The sequence below is a fragment of the Pistacia vera genome, unplaced genomic scaffold, assembly GCF_008641045.1.
Source record: "Pistacia vera cultivar Batoury unplaced genomic scaffold, PisVer_v2 Contig460, whole genome shotgun sequence".
Lineage (NCBI taxonomy): Eukaryota > Viridiplantae > Streptophyta > Magnoliopsida > Sapindales > Anacardiaceae > Pistacia > Pistacia vera.
In genome coordinates, this window is record NW_022196291.1 from 1207839 (window position 1) to 1230003 (window position 22165).

A 22165-nucleotide genomic window follows, 5' to 3' on the forward strand; every position below is an offset into this window, starting at 1 on the left:
CCCTTGTCTTCTTTCATTTATGGCCTCATGCCAATTTGATTGAGAAGCTCATGGTATCCCATGATATTTGGACCCTATAACGTCGACCAAGACTTCTTAGGTGTAAATTACTAGAGTTTTCCAATATTTAAAAAAAAAAAAAAAAAGTAAAATATCAAGAAACAAGATGATATAAATATATACCATATACTAGAGATAAGAGATTACAACTAAGGAAGTGACATCAAGGAGGTTCTGTTTTTTTCTTTTTAAAATGAATTGTATGTGAATGAGAGTGAGAGAATAGATTTAAAGGAGACATTATTGTTTTCTTGTAGTGAGACCAAGACTTTATGCTAATTAAATTACCGGAGGAGTACTCTATCCCAATCTTCACGTACCCAGAAGTTACACGCTGCACGGCAAGTGTAACATCCATCAGATTATCACCATCTTGTTCAAACTTTCTTCTTCTTCTTCAAGTAAGCTTAATTATTTAAAATTAAATGACTAAAATCTCGTTTGATAACCAAATTAAGGTTGCCCTTTGTTCTTCTTATCACCTGCACGATTAATAATATCCATGTCAAACATCTGTAATCACCATGAAAAAGGGGTCTGCCCGCCTGTCTAAAGCATAGTATTCTCTTTGGCAGAACACATACCTAAAAAGTGGTTTATGTAGATTCATGCACGACGATAAATTGATCCACAAAAGTGAGCATCATGAAATGGAATAACAATAACCACATATTTACCTATCATCTATTCATCTATTTTCTCTTTCACAACAGCTGTGATCACTTAGACTTTTGCTTCGGCCTGTGACTTACTGTTTGAATTACATTATTTCAATAGTGACCATACAATGCAAATAAGAAAATTACAACTGAGAAAATGGCTTGAAGCATTACAAAGTTGATTTTCTTATTAAAACATTATTGTTTCTAGTTAGTAGACAAAGACTTTTGTTTAAATTATTGGAGAAGTCGTGTAACCCGTTCCCCACTGCATGAGCTTAAGAACAAAAGCTATAAATTAAAACAAAGAATATTAAACAACATTAATTCCTGCATAACATATCTCCATCAGCATCCCAGTCAATAATAAGATTCCAGAATTAATTACTTTGGCACCACTTGGAAAATGACATTTGTGATCTAGCTTAGAACCAGATGTTAATAATGAGATAATGTTCAACTGTTTACCTTCAAAATTTTAAGTTCATAAACATTTGCAGTCATAGAAATGTAACCTTTAACTCAGAAAATAGATAAAAACAGGGGAAATACAAAAAAGAATTGTGTACTGAATTTCAAGCAATAACATTAACCATATATATGTCAACCTTATCATCTTAAAACCATCTATATTCTCTTTCGCAACATCTATGATCATTTCCACTTTTGCTTCGGTGTGCGACTTGTACTGTTCAAATCAGATTATCTCAATATTATTTTTCTATATAAAACAATCAGTGCACACAAATTAAATTATTGGAAATTAGCCTAGAAATTATTGTTTTCTAGTTAGTAGACCAAGACTTATAATTGAATTATTGGAAAAGTCTTGTAGCCCGCTCCACACTGCAAGAGCTAAAGATCAAGCTATCATTCTCAAGATATGTAAACCATAATTGTCGATGACTCCAGCAGAGAATGAAGAAAGAATGGATGATATTTGTAACAAAGTGGAAGTGGAAACAGTGACATGTAAAATTTCTGAGCATTGATAGTGAAATGTTCAATTCCTCACTATTTCTGTAGTCCTCTATTTGTTCTTTCGGAAGAAAAATGTTAGTTCTGTATTATATTTCAGATTCTCAGTTTACCAGATGCATCTTTATTTCTTGCTTAGTGATTTTGGACAGCAGTGCTGAATTCTAATTCATGATTTTTAGCAGCATCAGAAATTATGCAATTAGTAGTAACAACTGTTTTGATGATGGGAAAGCTACGGTGACAGAAACAATCTGCGTTAAGAGGATCTTTGTTGAAACTAATTTCAGTAATGAGATACAAGAAGCCTAGGATTACTCTATGTCTGTATTCTTTATTTTCCGTACACTTTATTTCAGGAATAGCTATATATCTAAAGGCTATGGAAGCCCAAGTATGGACTGAAGCATAAATGCTAAAAAAGAAACCAACCAAAGTTCCTTGGACATATCTTTAAAATTGATATTCAATGTAATTGCAAATATTTATCTTTCAGTTCAATCTAATTGCCAAGAGAAAATTAAGATTTTGATGGAAAGCGGAATGGTTCAAGGAGCACTTGTTTGTGAGGTTTTGGTCTTCTGTTGCAAGAAAGTTACTACTGCGGAGTGCAGTGAATTCAGGGTATGGAGTAATTGGACAAAGCATATTATTGTCGAAGAACGCTTGGCCGAAAGTTTCTAAGGGTCAGAGATTATTTGAAGTTTAAAAAGCGAGGTTCGGTTTTGGCTACACTTTTGGGATTGTCTGCATTCTTTTCAGTGGCTAAGACGACTATCACCACGCTTCAGCCTTGTAAGCTATATGGGTTTGATTTGTGTTTGTTTAATGTCTGTGTAATTTCATTACCAGAACTTATGCATTTAAATGTATATTATTACTCAGCTCTTTGAAATTTATTATCAACTATTCTCATCGGCCAGAACAATGTATATTATTGTTTTCTTGTAGTGAGACCAAGACTTTATGCTAATTAAATTACCGGAGGAGTCCTCTACCCCAATCTTCACGTACCCAGAAGTTACACACATTGCACGGCAAGTGTAACATCTATCAGATTATCACCATCCTGATCAAACTTTCTTCGGCTGGAAATGCAGTACTGGAAAGTGAGATAAACATTATTGTTTCTAGTTAGTAGACGGTGACTTATATTTAAATTATTGGGGAAGTCGTGTAACCCGTTCCACACTGCTTGAGCTTAAGAACAAAAGCTATAATTTTCAAGAAACTTGAATATTAAGTTTGGCTTCGCATAAGGAGACAGAAGACTGAAACAGAGGTGAATATAACTGGATCAGTAATTTTGTTTGCATCGCTAATTATACAGCAGTATGCATAAGGCCTGTGTGCAGTAGCAAATATTAAGTCGTAAAATTTGTCATCAAAACCAAATAACTGCTACGGCTAGACTCATTAACACAAGTTTCTGCGATTGAGAAGATAAAATTAAAACAAAGAATATTAAACAGCATTAATTCCTGCATAACATATCTCCATCAGCCTCCCAGTCAATAATAAGATTCCAGAATTAATTGTTTTGGCACCACTTGGAAAATGACATTTGTGATCTATAAGACGTCAACAGTTGACCAAGACTTAAAGCAGTGAATCTTCTATTTATAATCACATCTGTTCTTGTGAATTAAGGAAAGATGGGTTGTCTAACTTGGTGTTACCAACTTCTCTTCCTCCAATTTTTTTTTCCACAATCGTTAAAATTAACCTGGCTTAGAATTCAGATGTTAATAATGAGATCATGTTCAACTGTTTACCTTCAAAATTTTGAGTTCATAAACATTTGCAGTCATAGGAATGTAATCTTCAACTCAGAAAATAGATAACAACAGGGAAAATACAAAAAAGATATATGAGATCAGAAATGTGTATTGAATTTCAAGCAATAACATTAACCATACATATATCATCTTAACCATCTATATTCTCTTTCACAACATCTATGATCATTGCACTTTTGCTTCCGCGTACAACTTCTACTGTTCAAATTAGATTATCTCAATATTAACCTTACAATCAAAAAAAGAAAATTACAGCAAAGAAAGTGACTTGAAGCTCTCCAAGATTATTTTTCTATATAAAACAATCGGTGCATACAAATCAAGTCAGAAAGTGAGATTGGAAATTAGCTTTGAAATTATTGTTTTCTAGTTAGTAGACCAAGACTTATAATTAAAGCCTTGTAGCCCGTTCCACACTTCAAGAGCTAAAGAACAAGCTATCATTTCAAGATATGTAAACCATAATTATCGATGACTACAGCAGAGAATGAAAAAAGAATAATGGATGCGACAAATGTTCTTTGTTGTCTATGATTTATGTAACAAAGTGGAAGTGGAAATAATGACATTTTTGTTTTGAAGCCATTGGACCAAGACTTTATATATGCTAATCAAATTATTGGACAAATTTAACATTGACGAAAATATGTTGTGAAACCATATTATAAGAAATGGTTCATCTTTCAAAGAAGAAAATTACGTGCTAATCAAGGCTTTATACACGCTGATCCCAAAAGAAGAAAGTTACTGAAAAGAAAGTGACTTCAATCTCTCAAGATTATTTTTCTATATAAGATAATCGGTGCATACAAATCAAGTCAGAAAATGAGATTGGAAATTAGCATAGAAATTATTGTTTTCTACTTAGTAGACCAAGACTTATAATTACATTATTGGAGAAGTCTTGTAGCCCGTTCCACACTACAAGAGCTAAAGAACAAGCTATCATTCTCAACATTCATCACATTTTGAAGCTTAAATTGTTAAAGCCACCCAATTGGAAACACAATTTATGCTTAATGTCTCTAAACAATTTCTAAGATGCTCAAGCTAAAATTGCGGCTGCAATGGTCTTAATCCCATATTTTTTTTTTTTTTTTTCTGCAATTTCTGAAATGCAATTACCTCCAAAACCAAAACTCTATAAATATGAGCACCAATTGCAAGAGAAACATAAGTGAGTTACCACTAAATGTACATTCCATTTTTAATAAAATTCTTTTTCTATTTTGATCTCGTGGATGTAGGCTAAAAGCCGTAATACGTAAATTATTTTGTATTTTGTGTGGGTTATTATTTTTCTCCTATTGACATATAATTATTTTTCATCTTCCCGATTTGGCCTATCACAACATAGGATCTTCCAAACAGTTGGGATTCAAACCAATTTGAGAGTTAAAAAAAGGCGTTATGCTTGTTTGATTCGAATATTATATTGTGAAGCCTTTCAATTTCTCGAAATGTTACAAGCATTTGATTTATTGACTAGTACCTCACTAGTGGATGACCAAGACTTGGTGGAGTAGACCTCAGTGCGTGACCAAGACTTTCCTCCATTCCCACATTAAATGGATTCTGAGCTGCAAATTGACTTTCCTTCTCTGTTTATTTATCTATATAATACATAGACGTTTCATCTTTACTTCTCATCTCTCAACACAATTTTAAGCAGTTTCTGTTTTCTTTTATTTCCAGTGAAAAACATGTGGAGTTTATCATGGCACAATCTACTCCCCTGCCTCCTCTTCATGTACTTGAATTTTCGAGTTATTTTCTCTTTGCCTAATAATTCTTCTTCTCCTTCTACAAAACTTTGCTCCCCTGAACAAAGTCTTGCCTTACTCCAGTTTAAGAATACCTTGACAATTGATAATAGTTCTTCTAATTATCATTGTGAAGAACTTTCTTATCCTAAGACACAGTCCTGGAAAGAGAGTACTGATTGCTGCTCTTGGGAGGGAGTCACTTGTGATAGCTTCACAAGTCAAGTGATTGGCCTTGATCTTTCTTCTAGTTGGATCTTTGGCACTGTTTATGACGACAGTAGTCTCTTCCTCCTTGACCATCTCCAGAAGCTCAATCTAGCTTGTAATGATTTCAGTGAATCCACTATTTCATCCAAGTTTGGTCAGTTCATGAAACTGACACATCTTAACCTTTCTTTCTCCAACTTCAACGGCCTAATACCTACCGAAATCTATCACCTAGCAGAACTTGTTTCAATTGATCTTTCTAGTAACTTTCAACTTGGATTACCAGAACACAGCCGACATGTTTTCAGTAAGCAATTGCAGAATCTAACAAAACTAAGACATCTTCATCTTGATGGTGTGAATATGTCTTCAGTTGCTCCTGGCTCCTTGGTGAACCTGTCTTCAACTCTAATATCTCTTGTTATCAGCAATACAGACCTGCGAGGCAACTTGCCAGGAGACGTTTTTCGCCTTCCATTCCTCCAAAAGTTCAGTTTAACCGGAAATCTATTTCTAACTGGTACTTTACCAAAGTATAATTGGAGCTCTTCACTGAGATTCTTGGATCTCTCTGAGACAAATTTCTCGGGAAAGTTACCTGACACAATCGGCAACCTTATATACTTGAATGTTTTGAATCTCTCAGGCGTCCCTTGGTACTTCCATATGAAGGATCTTTCTTTCAACAAATTCAAAGGGCCGATTCCAACATCATTTTGGAACTGCACGGAAATAACTTCTTTGGATTTGTCAGGCAACAAGTTTACAGGCGAAGTTGCAACGTCATTATCTAAACTCAGTCAGCTTACAAGTTTAAATCTCGGAGGGAACAATTTTGAAGGAAAGTTCCCAGATGTTTTTGGCAACCTCAGCAAATTAACTGATCTAGATCTTTCATTGAACAATTTCAGTGGTCAGTTGCCGTCTTCAGCATTCAACCTCTCACAGCTTTCTGTTTTAGACTTTTCCGAAAATCAAGTTGAAGGTCATATGCCATTTCAAGTAAGTGGTCTTTCAAATCTAATTTCTCTCAAGATGTCTAATAATTTTCTTGCCGGAAGAGTACCATCTTGGTTGTTTACTCTGCCATCTTTAGAGACATTAGACCTTAGCAATAACAAACTCACAGGTCCAATTGAGGAGTTCCATCCGACTGGTTCAGTGAAAGATGTTTCTTTGATGAATAACGAGATTCGAGGTTCAATTCCAAATTCCATGTTTGAACTCTTAAACCTTACATCCCTCCACCTTTCATCCAACAACTTGACTGACAATGTGACTGCATACAAGTTGTCTAAGCTCAAAAATCTCGCTGACATTGACCTTTCTCACAACACCTTACTATCATTTGTTAATCAGAAAAATGAAACCTTTACGTTGCCCTGCCTTGAGAGCTTCAGATGCTCTTCTTGCCACATAAATGAATTCCCTATTTTCTTAAGAACCTCAGAAACCTTGCAATTCTTAGACCTTTCAAACAATAGAATTCATGGCGAAATTACTCAATGGCAATTTGAATTGTTTTACGATTTGTTATATTTGAATCTCTCTCACAATTTTATTACGAGTTTCTTCCCTTTTGGAAAAACTTCAACTATGAATCCAATTGTTCTTGACCTTCAGTCCAACTTGCTCCAAGGCCCACTTGTGATTCTCGATGCACCAGATATGAACACCTTATTACTTTCCCACAACATGTTGACGGGAGAGATCTCTTCGTCAATTTGCAACTGGAGCGGTATTGCTGTTCTTGACCTGTCTGACAATAGCTTGAGTGGAGCAATTCCTCAATGTCTAGGAAACGCTTCGCTTTCACTCTTGAACCTTGAAATGAACAATTTCCATGGTAACATCCCCTCAATATCTTTCACCATTCAATATATTAACCTTAACGACAATAAGTTAGAGGGATCATTACCACCTACATTGGTTGACTGTAGTAAATTGGAAGTTCTAAATGTTGGGAACAACATGATAAATGATACTTTTCCTCATTGGTTAGCAAAACTTCCAGATCTACAAGTTCTAATATTGAGATCTAATAGATTTCATGGTTCCATTGGAAAATCAAAGACAAGATTATCATTTCATAAGCTACGAATAATTGATATTTCTCACAATCAGTTCACAGGTACTTTACCAACAAGATTTTTTGAGAAATTTAAAATGATGGGTGGGAAAATTTTTAAAGGTGAATTGGAATATCTGGAACTGGAAGAACCTCCAGCGGTGGCTAGCGTAGAGTATTGGGAGTTTTCGGGTTATTCTTTGTATTATTCAATTGTTTTAACAATGAAAGGTGTTGATAGAGAAATAGACAGAATTCTAAACGTTTTCACAATCATGGATTTGTCAAACAACAAATTTGAAGGACAAATTCCAAAAGCTATTGGAAAGCTTAATTACCTTCAGGCCCTCAACTTTTCTCATAATAATCTTACAGGTGATATTCCATCATTATTGGAAAATTTGACTCAACTTGAATCATTAGACTTCTCCTTCAACAACTTTGTTGGAAAGATTCCTAATCAGCTGACAAGTCTAACATTTCTTTCTGTGTTGAACCTTTCATACAACCAACTTGTCGGATCCATACCTCAAGGAAATCAATTTGATACATTTCCAAATGACTCTTATATTGGAAACTTTGGGTTGTGTGGATCCCCATTGTCAAGGAAGTGTATTCCTGATAAGCCACCATCTCCAGTATCATCAATCTACCATGAAGAAGATGATGGGTCGAGCTGGTTTAATTGGAAAATTGCCTTGATGGGTTATGGATGTGGACTGGTGTTGGGATTATCCATTGGATATATTGTATTCACAACAAGAAAACCGCAATGGTTTGTAAGGAAGATTGAAAGAGTAAGTCTGAGAAACATGAGGAGAGTTGAAAAAAGGCCTCCAAGAAGAAGAAATTAGTAAGTTCATGTACTGCTCTTTCATGTTTGAGTTTTTAATCTTCTTCTTCTACTGTTTTTAACCATTCTCATTATTATTCATGTTTTGGCAGGAGAATTCCACCTCCTTTCTCCAACAAAAGGTAAACCCACTTGCAGAACTGGTTTTGGATTCTATATCCTTTTCTGGATCTCTGTTCTTGAAATTTTTTAACTTTATACTTTACAATTGGTCCTTCATGTTTGTTTTTTGAATTTTAAGTTTAAGCTCACTTCCATAATTGATTTTCGATTCAGTTTGCACTTCTGGTCCTCCATTTTATTTTACAATTCATCTCCCTGTCTTTTTTTTTTTGTATTAGCATAGTTAATTTTCTTTAGTCAAAGTAAAATCCATTCAATTACTATAATTTGGTGATGGCATGGTAGTAATGGGGTTATTTTCATTGCGTCGCTCACAAATTTCATCCATAAACATTTGGGCGAAAAAAATTATACACGAACTGATTACAACCCAAGAATGAAAATTCTCCAATGCTTCAAGTTGGTTCAGCTGGAAATTGCTTTGATGGGTTACAAATGTGGATTGATAATAGGCTTGTATATGGGACATATTGTAGCCTTGTAGGGGTGGGCATGGGTAGCGGCTAGAACCAGAACCAGAGTCGGCTCAATGGGGTGTGTTTTGTAATTTTTATATCAAATATTATTTGACATATAAGGAATTGCAATCGCAAATTGGGGAAAAAAAGGAAAAAATTAAAAGAGTCAAACTCATGTCTCCACCCACTATCCAGTATAAGATTTGTTCTCAGTTCATGTCGTCGACCTTCCATCACCGTCCAATCAACCATCCAATTGGTTAATAATTTTATTCAATGATTTTACTTTTTAAGCTACTAATTGACTTTCTTGTGTATATTTTGTAGAAATGATTGGACTTGACGAAGGAATATCCACAGCAAATTTGGTGCATGAGACATGATATTTTAATGATTGCATTTCACTATTTTGTTATTATGTAACTTATGTTATTTGAAATGATGAATTTTATTTATAATTTTCAGATTGGGAATAGTAGTTGTAGAAGATGTGATTTTTTTAAGCAAACTGCAGGGTGTATGTGTGAATTTTGTGAACTACCAGGGGTGTACTGTAATTTTTTCAGGGTATATTTGTCATTTTTAAATTAATAGGTGTAATTTAATTCTCCTACGTACCGGGGACCAGAACGGAACCTGCATTTCAAGTTCCAGTTCCAGGAACCGACCGATTCTGATTCCCATTCCCAGCAATTTCGGTAGGTATCTGAAACTGCTCACCCTCTTTTTTATATTATATTCACAACAGGAAAACTACTATGGTTTGTAATGATGGTTGAAAGAATAAGGTTTAGAAACATGAGAAGAGTGAACAGAAATCATCCAAGAAGAAGACATTTGAGAGTTAAAGCTAGTGCTGCTCTCTATAAGGTAAGTCATCCAACTTCTAAAGAAAATATATGTAGCTTTGTCTTAATTTAAAAGCATAAGAATTTCCAGCATGTTTTCAACATTCTCTTTCTTTTCAGAGCAAGGAGGATAGCCGGTTGTGTCTACATGGTCTAGTTATCATCTTCAAGCCATCGATTTTCTTCCATTCTCTGTGGACAAGTAATTCGTATGTTATTTTTGGGTTGTGAAGTAATTCAAGTAGATGGTAAGCTAATATATTTTTCACACGCTTTAGATAATGTGGTTCTGTTGGAGTTACTGAGGGTTTTGCTTTTTATAAATGAATCACTAATAATAATAATAAAATCACTCTGTTAAAATTTATTTGTCGGTCATTTTGGGTTGTGAAATTAGATGTAAAGTAGATGACAAGCTAATAGTCTTTTGATCTATAAAATGGCATTGCTGAAATTACTAATCCTAATTGATGAAGGCAAATGAGAATGCTGAACAGAAGACGCGAAGGAGAAGAAAATTAGGTGTGCTCCACTTTAATTTCCTATAAGTCAGCTGTGCTATTTTTTAACAACTGTTTGTCCTGGAATGGTAATTATATCTACATCTTGAAAAGTCTGTTAATTACAAATTGTTTAGACTACATCATTATCCAAGTTAATTTCGAGTTCTTTTTTAGTTGAATATAAGGTTTTTCATACTCACTGTTGCAGTACTGCTTCTCTTTACTCCTTTCATCAGGTTCTGCAGATAAAAGTATCGAGGATACAACACAGATTTTATTGATAGAAGTTGGATGTAGAAATGAAGGCCTAAATAGAATAGTGCTGCAAGATTATGTTGACTTTGTCTCCACATTCTTTTGGGATATTGTGTTTCATTTTTCATTTGTTCTTATATCAAATTATATATCTTTAGGAAAAGCTATTTAATAAAGAATAAAAATGTGAATAGGAATAGGAATAGAATTATGAGTCTTATTAGGAATTGAAATATGAATTCCATTAGAAATAAAATGTCTCATATACTACCTATAAATTTAGGGATAAGAACTAATTCAAAGTTATAAGAGAATGTGAGAACACAAGACATTTTATGTAAGGGTTATTAAACGTCATGGTAGAGTATTTTAGAAACTATGATGGGTTAGAAAGTGTATTCTTGTATATCATGTTCATGAAACTATAGTGGAATTCTCTCGTCCGTGGATGTAGGCAATATATGCCGAACCACGTAAATATCGTGTCTCTTTATGTGGTGTGATTTTATTCGTATATTATTAATCTCGAATGTATGTTTTTTTGTTGCGCGATTTCCTAATCCATTCATCACGTTTTGAAACGTGTAGTTGGACTCCTTTGGTGACATTTACAGCCACCCAATTGGAAACACAATTTGTGCTTAATTCTCTTAAACAATTTCTAAGATTTTCAATCTAAAATTGTGGCTGCATGGTCTTAATCCCGGAATTTTTAATCCGCAATTTTTGAAATGCAATGACCTCCAAAACTTTGTGAATATGAGCACCAATTGCAAGACAAACATAAGTGAGTTACCACTAAATTGTTGAAACCGAAAACCCAACACATCACAAGTAAAGTATAATGTAAAAGATAAAACACACTATTTACCCTAATTCGTTCCGATTAAGAAACTACGTCCAGCATTCAAACAAAAAATTCTTATTGAGTATCAAAACTTTACGCGATTACAACGACAACTCACTCTAATTGTCTATCTCACATTAGGCTACTCACTATTACAAAATACTTGTAATAGAAAACCCTAACCCCATTCGGCCTTACCCGAATTTAACTCGACCCAGGTCCAAATATTGATAAACTAATTTTAGTCAATGAATTATAATAAAGAAACTTGAATAAAACCCTTCTCTTCAGTACCAATCAAACTACTGAAAAAGAACACTAGAACTGGGTGGTGAAAAGAAGGAAGTTTTTTATTCAAATTAAGAGAAATTTAAGTTTGATGAACTGGGTTTTGATGTTTGGTTGCAAGAGAGTTTTTTTGCTGTGGAAAGTGCAGTAAATTAAAGCAGGGTATGGAGTTATGGACAGAGCATATTGTTGTTGAAGAATATTCTATAGGATTTTCCGCTAGATGTACAATGGCTGTAGAATCAATTTCGCAATAAATTCACCTTGTACAATTACCAGGTAAAGCTTATATTTTGATGGTACACCAGGAAGTTTTTACTTTTAAATAACGACAATAAACATCTTTTTTCTTTCTTTTTTACTCGCTAAACGATGATGGCGTGACATTTTGGACGGCTTACCCCAACTTCCATTTCCAGGGTGGAAGATGGGTCTCTTCTGCTCTGTTGTTTTGGATAAAGCTTTCGCTTCATAATTTGCAGCAGCGTAGGCTTGAAACAGTTTCTCATTTCTCCAATATAAAACTCAAAATCTATTCTTCTAATTTATTTTAAACCCGGGTGAGCACGGGTAACAGATAGAACCAGAACCTGTAGGTAGAATCGAAATCGGAACCAGAACCTACTTGAAACCGATACTATGCGGGTAGTTTCTGGTTCTATTTTTTTAGAACCTATACTATACGATTCCGGTTTCGGTTTCGGTTCCTACATGTGGAGGAATCGGAACCTGAACTTGAAAAAAAGAACTTGCAGTAGATACCTGACTTGGAACCTGCAGCGGGTACCCTGTTTTGGAACTTGAGCTGAAATAAATATCTGTGAAGAATGGAAGGTCTATTATAATTTTACATATAAAAAAATTTAAAATAGAAAAAGTTAAATTTTTACAATAACCTAAATAAATAAATATACAATTATATTTATTACATATAAATTACACCATATAAAAAACTTTAATATATTATAATATGTTAGTATTAAAGTTTTTATTAATTAAGTGTATAATTGGAATTATAACCAATTAAAATTGTTTTAATGTTATTAAAAGAATTGTTTTTTGAATAAAATAGTATATTTGATTGAATAATAATATAATATTTAGTTATTTACTTCAATTATCAAGTTCTAAGTATATCATTACATTATATTTAAATTATTACTTAATTAATTATAAGTTTATAACATTGCATTAATAATTTAATACATTACTTAATTAAATAATTATAAATTTAATTAATTATAACATTACATTATAGATTTATAGTATAATTACTTAATTAATTATAACATTACATTGTAAACAAATGATTACTTAATTAATTATAATATTTTATTATAATCATTAGTACAACACTTAATTAAATAATTAAAAATTTAATTAGTTATGATATTACATTAAAAATTTATAGTATGATTACTTAATTCATTATAACATTACATTATAGTTTAATCACGTAATTAATTATAACATTACATAATTAAATGATTATTTAATTAATTATGATATTATATTATAAATATTAGTAATTTCTTACATTAGAACAATATTTAATTAAATAATTAGAAATTTAATTAATATAATATTACATTATATATTTATAGTGTGATTACTTAATTAATTATAACATTCTATTATAAACATTAATATAATACTTAATTAAATGATTAGAAATTTAATTAATTAAAACATTACAGTATAATTAAATAATTACTTAATTAATTATAACATTACATTATATTATAATCACTTAATTAATTATAACATTTCATAGTTAAATGATTATTTAATTAATTATAAATTTATAACATTATATTATAAACCTTAGTAATTTACTACATTAGTACATTATTTAATTAAATGATTAAAAATTTAATTAATTATAACATTACATCATTGATTTATTGTATGATTACTTAATTAATTATAATATTTTATTATAAACATTAGTAAAATACTTAATTAAATGATTAGAAATTTAATTAATTATAATATTAAATTATAGATTTATAGTAAGATTACTTACTTAATTGTTTGTGTTTGGGTTTTGATTGAGGAATTTTATGTGAATTGTGATGAATTGATTGAATTCAGTTTTGCCTAGATATTAGAGGATTTATGAGTCACATTGGACAAATGAATGAGTATCAAATTTGTTAGGGGTGTATTTGTAAACTTTTAAGATATTTTTGTCATTTTTAAAACTAATAGGGGGGTAAATTGTTTATAGGTACTCGGGAAAGGAACCAGAACCTGCATTTTAGGTTCCGTTTTCGTAGGTTCCAGTTCCTTGAATTTAAGAACCTGCATTGTGCGGTTTCGGTTCCCTCGAAATATGCAGGGTACCCAGAACCGCTCACCCCTAAAACCATGAAATGGCTCAGGAGTTGCTAATTCTTCTGAGTTACTGCTAAATGTGTCATCTTTAAGCAGTTTTGAGAAAGTAAAATTCAATCTTCCTCAATGCTCCTTCAAAGAAATGGTTGGTGTTTCTATTGGTAGGGTTAAATCTTGCCCCCACAAGTTGTCACCATCATTTCACAAAACATGCTGACATCTAGAGCTGGTGATGGATTGTGCCGACTCACTTGTTGACACAACTCTCCTTAAAAAAGTCTAGCAACAACGCAATTTCCTTGCCATGCCATGGCTTACAAATTTCAAAGAAATTAATGAAATTATGGAATGTTAAACTAGCCCACGGCACAACCCTGCCACAACACGCTATATAGCGGGTCATGCTAGGGCCTTTAGATTTGGCAGGTTAGCACAGCATGACAGACATAATTTCTATAGGCCTTACACGAAACAGGCCCCGACACGATAGGCGTTGAATTTTTAGACACAACACAATGACGATGACATCAATATCCCCATAACTAACAATGTCAATATCCTCGTTAACTAACGACGATATCAATGTCCTCGTTAACTAACATTGCAGTTGACCTTGCAGTTAACTAAGGGTGATGCCCATGTGTTGTTACCTAACAATGATGTCTATATGTCATTAACTAATGGTAACATCAATATGAATGGAGTAATATTACAGCAACAACCCTTTCTTACAACCTTTCTCTCACAATCCTGATGTGACAGTTTCTAATTAGTCAACTTGCAATTAATTAGTGGGACTCATGTGGATCCATTATGACCTGATCAATTACGAGTTACCAAGTTAGGGTTTAGAGAAAGTTTGTAAGAAATGTTATTGATATAGTATTATTTATATGAATATTGTATTATTTGTGACTATTATTAAGAGAATTTCCGTCATCGTCATCGTTATCTCGCAGTTAACGTCAGCATCACCGTTTACTTGTTTAGACTATCTTTTGTCGAACATAATCTCTTCTTCTCCGTCAGATCTATAGTAGAAGAAAAACCAGAGTAGGTTTTCTGAATGCTTTAAGATTATATCGAAAGAAGAAAAAAATCTTACAGATTTCGAGTTTTCAAGAATCAAGCACCACTGTTTAATTATCGCGAAACAAAGCCCAATCAACGTCGTCTTCTTAGCCAAGCGAAGCCACTCTTAGTCTTCACTGTACAACTTTTACAATTAACCCTAAATTTCATTCGCCATCAAATTTCTTAGTGTTTACATACCAAATAACCAAAATTCAGCTGTTCGAGTCTCCATATTTTCTCGACACCATGTACGTAACACAGTGTATGACTAATTTTGTGTAATTACAACCGAAATTGCAAACAAAACAAAAAAATTCCTTACAATGACCTTTATACCAAAGAAGCTATTGAAGTCATTGCTCAGAGTATTGGAATTACCAATTTGTCTCCGATGTTGCCCTCGCTGTCGCTCCCGTGTTGAGTATCGCATGCGCGAAATTATGCAGGTCAATATAATTTTTAATTTTTTTTTATTTTGGCGGTTACTGATTTTTTGAGTTCTGAGTTTAAACACTGTTAATCGATAGTGAACCTTGATCCTTTGAACTTGTAGGAGCGGTTAAATGTATCGGCACGCACGTAGAACAGTTTTGAGAGCTGAGGATGTGTTGATCGTGCACTTAAGTTAGAAATGTGGAGGTAAATAATTTGTATTTTTGGCTTTTTTTTTTTTAATTAATTGTTGTGGGTTTTGAGTATAGTTTCAAAAGTAATGTGAAATTTGATGTTTAGTTGTGGATTTGGTTATTGGAGTGGTGAAATATTTTTTTTATGCTTTTTGATTTGCAAGGGAGTTTGGAAGTTTATTTTGAAACTTACGCGAAATCTTTAGTTTTGCTTGTGGATTTGTTTTTCATTTTATTTTTTTTACTCTTGCCAGGCAATAAATGATTTGGTTCGAGTGATTCTTTGCGATTCAAAAGGGCGGATGGGCTTAAGATTTGTACTATATTGATGACAAGGATGTGGATTTTAAGGATGTACAATGAAAATGTGGTTTTAAATTATGTGATAATGCTTTTTGTTGTTTGCTATTCTCTTATTTCCCATGTTGGAAGGATGCAGGTGTTGCAGCACCTTTACCAAGGCACCTATTGAACACTGTTACTACTCACTGGCTAGCAATTGAAGGTGTTCAGCTTGCTATTCCAGAAAATGCTCCAGTTGAAGGTATTGTTTTGACCTCTGTTGGAATACTAGTTAATAGATGGGAAACTGGAGAGACTGGTTTCTAAAAGTATGTATATATGGAAGAACTTGGGTGGCCACTTAACTTTGGAGATAGCATTATGGATGCTATCATTTAGAGTGTTTTTCATTGGTTAGATTTCTATAGGTAGTTTGCTTCTGAGCCTTAGTATTTTTCTGTTGTATGGCCAAGTGGACTGCTCCATTTTTTGATCTAGTGATTCTTAGGTTTATGGACATTGCAATATCTATGGCCTCTTAAGTCTTACTTTTTGATGATTTTGCTATCATGGCATTTTAGATTGTATTATACTTTTTTTGCAGCCCCTGCAGCAGTCTCTGGTGGCAAAAGATCTGATTACAGGGAAGATGGGCTTTCCGCTGACATTAAACGACCGCTAAGCATGTACTTTCTAGGGAGCTTCAGGTATATTGTATATCCTGTGCCATATGATTTTAACAAATGTAAAAATAATGAACTTTTTTATGACAGAAGCTTTCTGTAATCTCCTTTGCAGTTTTACTTTGACAAAATAAAACACTTACAGTGAATAGATCTAACTCTATCCTCTTTAACAATCATTAACACCTGGCAACAAGCTCAGCAATACAGCCGTTGGTTCCTTTGTTAACATACTTCATTGCTGATGAGGTATCTCAAGGATCTTCAGCTTGTGTCTTTTCAGAACATATATCAAGAATTGAAGCTTTTCTGTCGGATAATTATCTTGTGTGTTTTTTTTCGCTGTATTACATCCTTTAATAAATGTCAAGTGTCGACTTTGTTGTATCATAACTTCAATATTTGCTAATCTCATACATCAATTAGTCAATTGGGGAATCAAAATGGTTTAGATGGTAACAATCATTTATGTTCAACTCACTTACCTTCAAATTTACTGAACATTTGTAGTCTCAGGAAAACACTTTGGATTTTTCTAACACAAGTAATCATAACTGTTACTAAAAGTATGTTATCGCTCCTAACAGTAATTCTTATACCTATTTTTTAGGCCCCATATCAGTTAGATTTAGGCAAATGTACCATTCCTAACAGTAAAATATACCATTATCTAATGGTGAACTGTTATCTAACACGGCAAGTGTTTTTTTCCATCATTTTCGTTTCCAAATATTCACTGAATCCTATTAATTTTTTACTTATAAACCATCGTTGTTTGTATCTTCTCTATTTGAAATTTTGTTAGGGTTTATCAAATGTCATTTTTTTCAATCAATACACGTTTCGTTTCCACCTTTAAAAAAAACTCGTTTTTCAATCACCAAAATTGATGTTCTAAATTTCCCATCAAGATTGCTGAAAAACTGAACTGTTGTTTCTGGGACCTGCTTGAAACCTAACAAAGTCATTGATCTTTCGTATGACCCATCTGCCATTGCATGTTTATCATGCGTACTTTTGCAGCAAAGAATGAGACTATTGACTTTGTAATTGTATTCATTTTCTGAAAAGTTGTGTAAATGAACGGCATTTGAACATTAGAATTTTGTGGCTCTACAATTATACGGCCAGGCCTACCAGTTATCTATTACGTATTGAGCTCAATGGATTCACATACCGTGTTTGTTCATTTTTAGAATTTAGCATTGATAAAAATTTTTTGTAAAGGGTAGTCCTTTGAGGACCCTTAACTTCAATGAGAATGAATTGGAAGGGCCAATTCCACGTTCTCTGGTCAACTGTACATGCTTCAAGTTCTAGATATTGGTAATAACAAGATAAATGATACCTACCCATATTGGTTAGAAAGTCTTGTTGAGTTGCAGATTCTCGTCCTTCATTCAAATAACATTTACGGTTTTGTATGGGGTTTTTTAGAGACAAAGCACTGTATTCCTAAATTGAAACTATTGATCTCTCAAACACAACAAGTTTGGTGCCAGGTATTTCGAAATCTGTTGAGAGAACTTGCAATATATTGTTGACTGGTTTATCAAGATTCCATTACATTGAAAATTAAAGACATGAGTTTATACTACTGAAAGTTATCATGAATTAATAAACAAAGAATTTCTAAAACATACTTTCCCCTTCTCTTGAAACAGAATGCCCTGTTTCATCCATCAGTTTATAACTATTCTGAGCTGTAATTTTCTTTTTCCCAGGAAGCTTATTGTGCATAATTAAATAGTAAGAGTTTCCTTTGGATGCTAAATTAAGGCTATATTCATCTCATCAGCTTCAAACTCACATTCACATACATCTCTAATCACAGAAAAAACAATAAGTCTATGGTGAAAAAGAGTTCTTAGATTTTCCAGTCCACGATAAAAACATAAAGCGAAAAAACCAAATTAAAAATGTGAAGGAGGACTAAAATTGTTCTTGAAGGGTGCGTAGAAATAGTAAAGAGCGTGTAGGAAGAATGAGACTGTTGACTTGGTAATTCTGTTCATTTTCTTGGAAAGTTGTGTTGAATGATAGCGTTTGAACATACAGAATTTTGTGGCTACACATTTGGACGGCCAGTCCCGGAGCGCACGACGGTACCAGTTATATATTATATATTGAAGTTCAATACTTCAATGGATTCATACTGTGTTTGTTCATTTTTAGAATTTAACATTGACGAAAATATGTTGTGAAACCAAATTATAAAAAATGGGTCATCTTTTTCATTTGTTTAAGGCCACTCTCACAAAATATATCGTGAAACCAAATTATAAAAATATGGGAATTCCACTCCCTTCTATGGTTGGGGTGATTTGATTAAGGAATGGCATTCCTCCTATTCCAAGGGACCCAATCCTTATAAAAGGGGGGAATGGTATTCCTCGATAATTTATGTTTTGAAGGAAATAGTTTCCAGGGAAGTTTTTAGATGGTTTTGGTAACCTCAATGAATTAATTGATCTAATACTTAACGTTCATTAATTTCAGAATTCAGTTGCCATATCCATTGTTCAACCTTACAGACTTTATGTTTTAAGTACTTCATGAAAAATCAATTTCTGTTTCTGGAAGTGGTCATGTTTCTATTTTCTAATAGGTTTTAGACATATTAAAAATTAGTGTATTCCTTACATGCTTGGGAACTAGCTCAATCTCCATTAAATTAGAGATCTGTTACGACAGAATCCCTATCTTGCAAAGCAAATCAAAGCAAAATGCCCTTCTCTCGTGACAGACTGCACTGTTTTCTTGCAATGCAAGGGCCGTAGCCCGTAACATCCACTTTATCATACCACTTTGCTTTCACATATAACATTGCGAATCGTGATTCACATAATGTCAAAGGTCTCCAATAATTTAAAATTTGTAATCATCAAATGTCATCCTTGAGATTCACATTTTGAAAAATTACCAGAACGTTTTCTTGGTGGGTTCACATTATGATGAAGCATGTTCCATGACTTCCCATCATGTTAGTTTCACAATACTATTGGGGTAAACCATAACTTTTTTTTTAAAAAACGATTAATATAGAGAATATTGTAGACCAAGACTTCTAATTAAATTATTGAAGTCCTGTCACCAATTCTTCGCTGCGTGAGCCTAAGAACAACTTATAATTCTCAAGATACGTTAAACTAGAGGAAAGAGAGTACAACTAACTAGAAAGTTACTTCAAGCATTAAATTGTTTTCTTTCTTTATTTATTATTTATAATTGATGGAGTAGGCTAAAAGCCGAAACACGTAAATTATTTCGTGTTTTGTGTGGGTTAAACTAGAGGACAGAGAGTACCTCACTAGTGGATGACCAAGACTTGGTGGAGTAGACCTCAGTGAACGACCAAGACTTTCCTCCATTCCCACATTAAATGAACTCTGACACGTAAATCGACTTTCCTTCTCATTTTATTTATCTATATAATACATAGACATTTCATCTTCACTTCTCATCTCTCAACACAATTTTAAGCCGTTTCTGTTTTCTTTTATTTCCAATGAAAAACATGTGGAGTTTATCATGGCACAATCTACTCCCCTGCCTCCTTTTCATGTACTTGAATTTTCGAGTTATTTTCTCTTTGCCTATTAATTCTTCTTCTCCTTCTGCAAAACTTTGCTCCCCTGAGCAAAGTTTCGCCTTACTCCAATTTAAGAATACCTTGACAATTGATAATAGTTCTTCTTATTGTTATGAAGAACATTCTTATCCTAAGACAGACTCCTGGAAAGAGAGTGTTGATTGCTGCTCATGGGATGGAGTCACTTGCGATAGCTTCATAGGTCAAGTAATTGGCCTTGATCTTTCTTCTAGTTGGGTCCATGGCGCTATCTATGACAACAGTAGTCTCTTCCTCCTTCACCATCTCCAGAAGCTTAATCTAGCTTGTAATGATTTCAGTTTTTCCACTATCTTATCCAAGTTTGGTCAGTTTATGAAACTGACACATCTTAACCTTTCTTTCTCCGGTTTCAATGGCCTAATACCTACTGAAATCTATCACCTAGTAGAACTTGTTTCAATTGATCTTTCTGGTAACTTTGAACTTGGATTACCAGAACTCAGCCGACATGTTTTCAATAAGCAATTGCAGAATCTAACAGTGAACGAAATAGAGACAACAACAGGAACAAAATATAATAGTAAAACAAAACAAACAGTAAACAAAGAAAATAATACGCTTGAGTTACCCTGGTTCACCCAATGTGGGCTACGTCCAGCTGAGTTAATATTATTGCAATATGTCTCACCTCTCTCGTTTACAATGAATGAATTGCTCTCTCTCCCATAACAAAAGAAAAATATGTTTATATACTAGGTTTAAGAGATTAAACCTAGTTTTACAAGGATTCTTATTCCTAAGCCCAACCCAAAAAGGAATTAATAACTTAAAAGAAATCCTACAGCGGTTATACATGGAAAAGGCCAAAACCGCCTACGGGCTCAGGGGCGCTGCCCCCACGACCCCTGCCCGCTCGCCAGGGAGCGGGGCACCCGAGTGCGTCTCCGTTACCCATTAATGCTGAAGTAGTCGACAACTCCAACAAACAGAACGACATCTTCATCTTGATGGTGTGGATATGTCTTTAGTTGCTCCTGGCTCCTAGGTGAACCTGTCTTCAACTCTAATATCTCTTGTTATCAGCAATACAGACCTGCGAGGCAACTTCCCAGAACACGTTTTTCGCCTTCCATTCCTCCAAAAGTTGAGTTTAACCAGTAATGAATTTCTAACAGGTACTTTACCAAAGTATAATTGGAGCTCTTCACTGAGATTCTTGTATCTCTCTGAGACAAATTTCTCAGGAAAATTACCTGAAACAATCGGCAACCTTATACAATTGAATGTTTTGAATCTCTTTGGTACAAGTTCCCTTTACACTCCTGGGGACTTGAATAAATTCGAAGGGTCGATTCCAACATCATTTTGGAACTGCACGAAAATAACTTCTTTGGATTTGTCAGGCAACAAGTTTACAGGCGAAGTTGCAACGTCATTATCTAAACTCTATCAGCTTACAAGTTTAAATCTCGGAGGGAACAATTTTGAATGAAAATTCCCAGATGTTTTTGGCAATCTCAGCAAATTAACTCATCTAGATCTTTCATTGAACAATTTCAGTGGTCAGTTGCCATCTTTAGCATTCAACCTCTCACAGCTTTCTATTTTAGACTTCTCCAAAAATCAAGTTGAAGGTCATATTCCATTTCAAGTAAGTGGTCTTTCAAATCTAATTTCTCTCAAGGTGTCTAATAATTTTTTTGCCAGAAGAGTACCATCTTGATTGTTGTTGAAAAATGGCTTTTAGCAAAATCACATGGGGTAGAAGTGATAATGGAGAAAGGTTTAGGGACTTATATGTAATAGGCCAAAATGAGTTAGTTTGTCCCACATTGAAAAGGAATGAAAAGTGGGAAACTTTTGGGGCCTATATATAA

At 33.6% G+C, this 22165-nt stretch overlaps 1 protein-coding gene and 1 long non-coding RNA gene across 3 annotated transcripts; both read left to right on the forward strand.

Annotated features, from left to right (window-relative positions):
* The first annotated feature begins 5199 nt into the window (after positions 1-5199).
* On the forward strand, positions 5200-7997 carry LOC116145165 (receptor-like protein 35). Its single transcript, XM_031430599.1, has 2 exons — positions 5200-7912; positions 7990-7997. Exons 1-2 carry the CDS (start codon positions 5200-5202, stop codon positions 7995-7997), a joined length of 2721 nt encoding a protein of 906 aa, XP_031286459.1.
* A 235-nt stretch (positions 7998-8232) lies between these two features.
* Positions 8233-10099, forward strand: LOC116145205. 2 transcript variants are annotated; one of them, XR_004130364.1, is made up of 5 exons: positions 8233-8390; positions 8483-8512; positions 9299-9669; positions 9754-9841; positions 9940-10099. It is a non-coding gene; the product is annotated as an uncharacterized LOC116145205 (long non-coding RNA). The 2 variants fall into 2 exon arrangements; XR_004130363.1 differs by having other exon boundaries at positions 9299-9841.
* The last annotated feature ends 12066 nt before the right edge of the window (positions 10100-22165 follow it).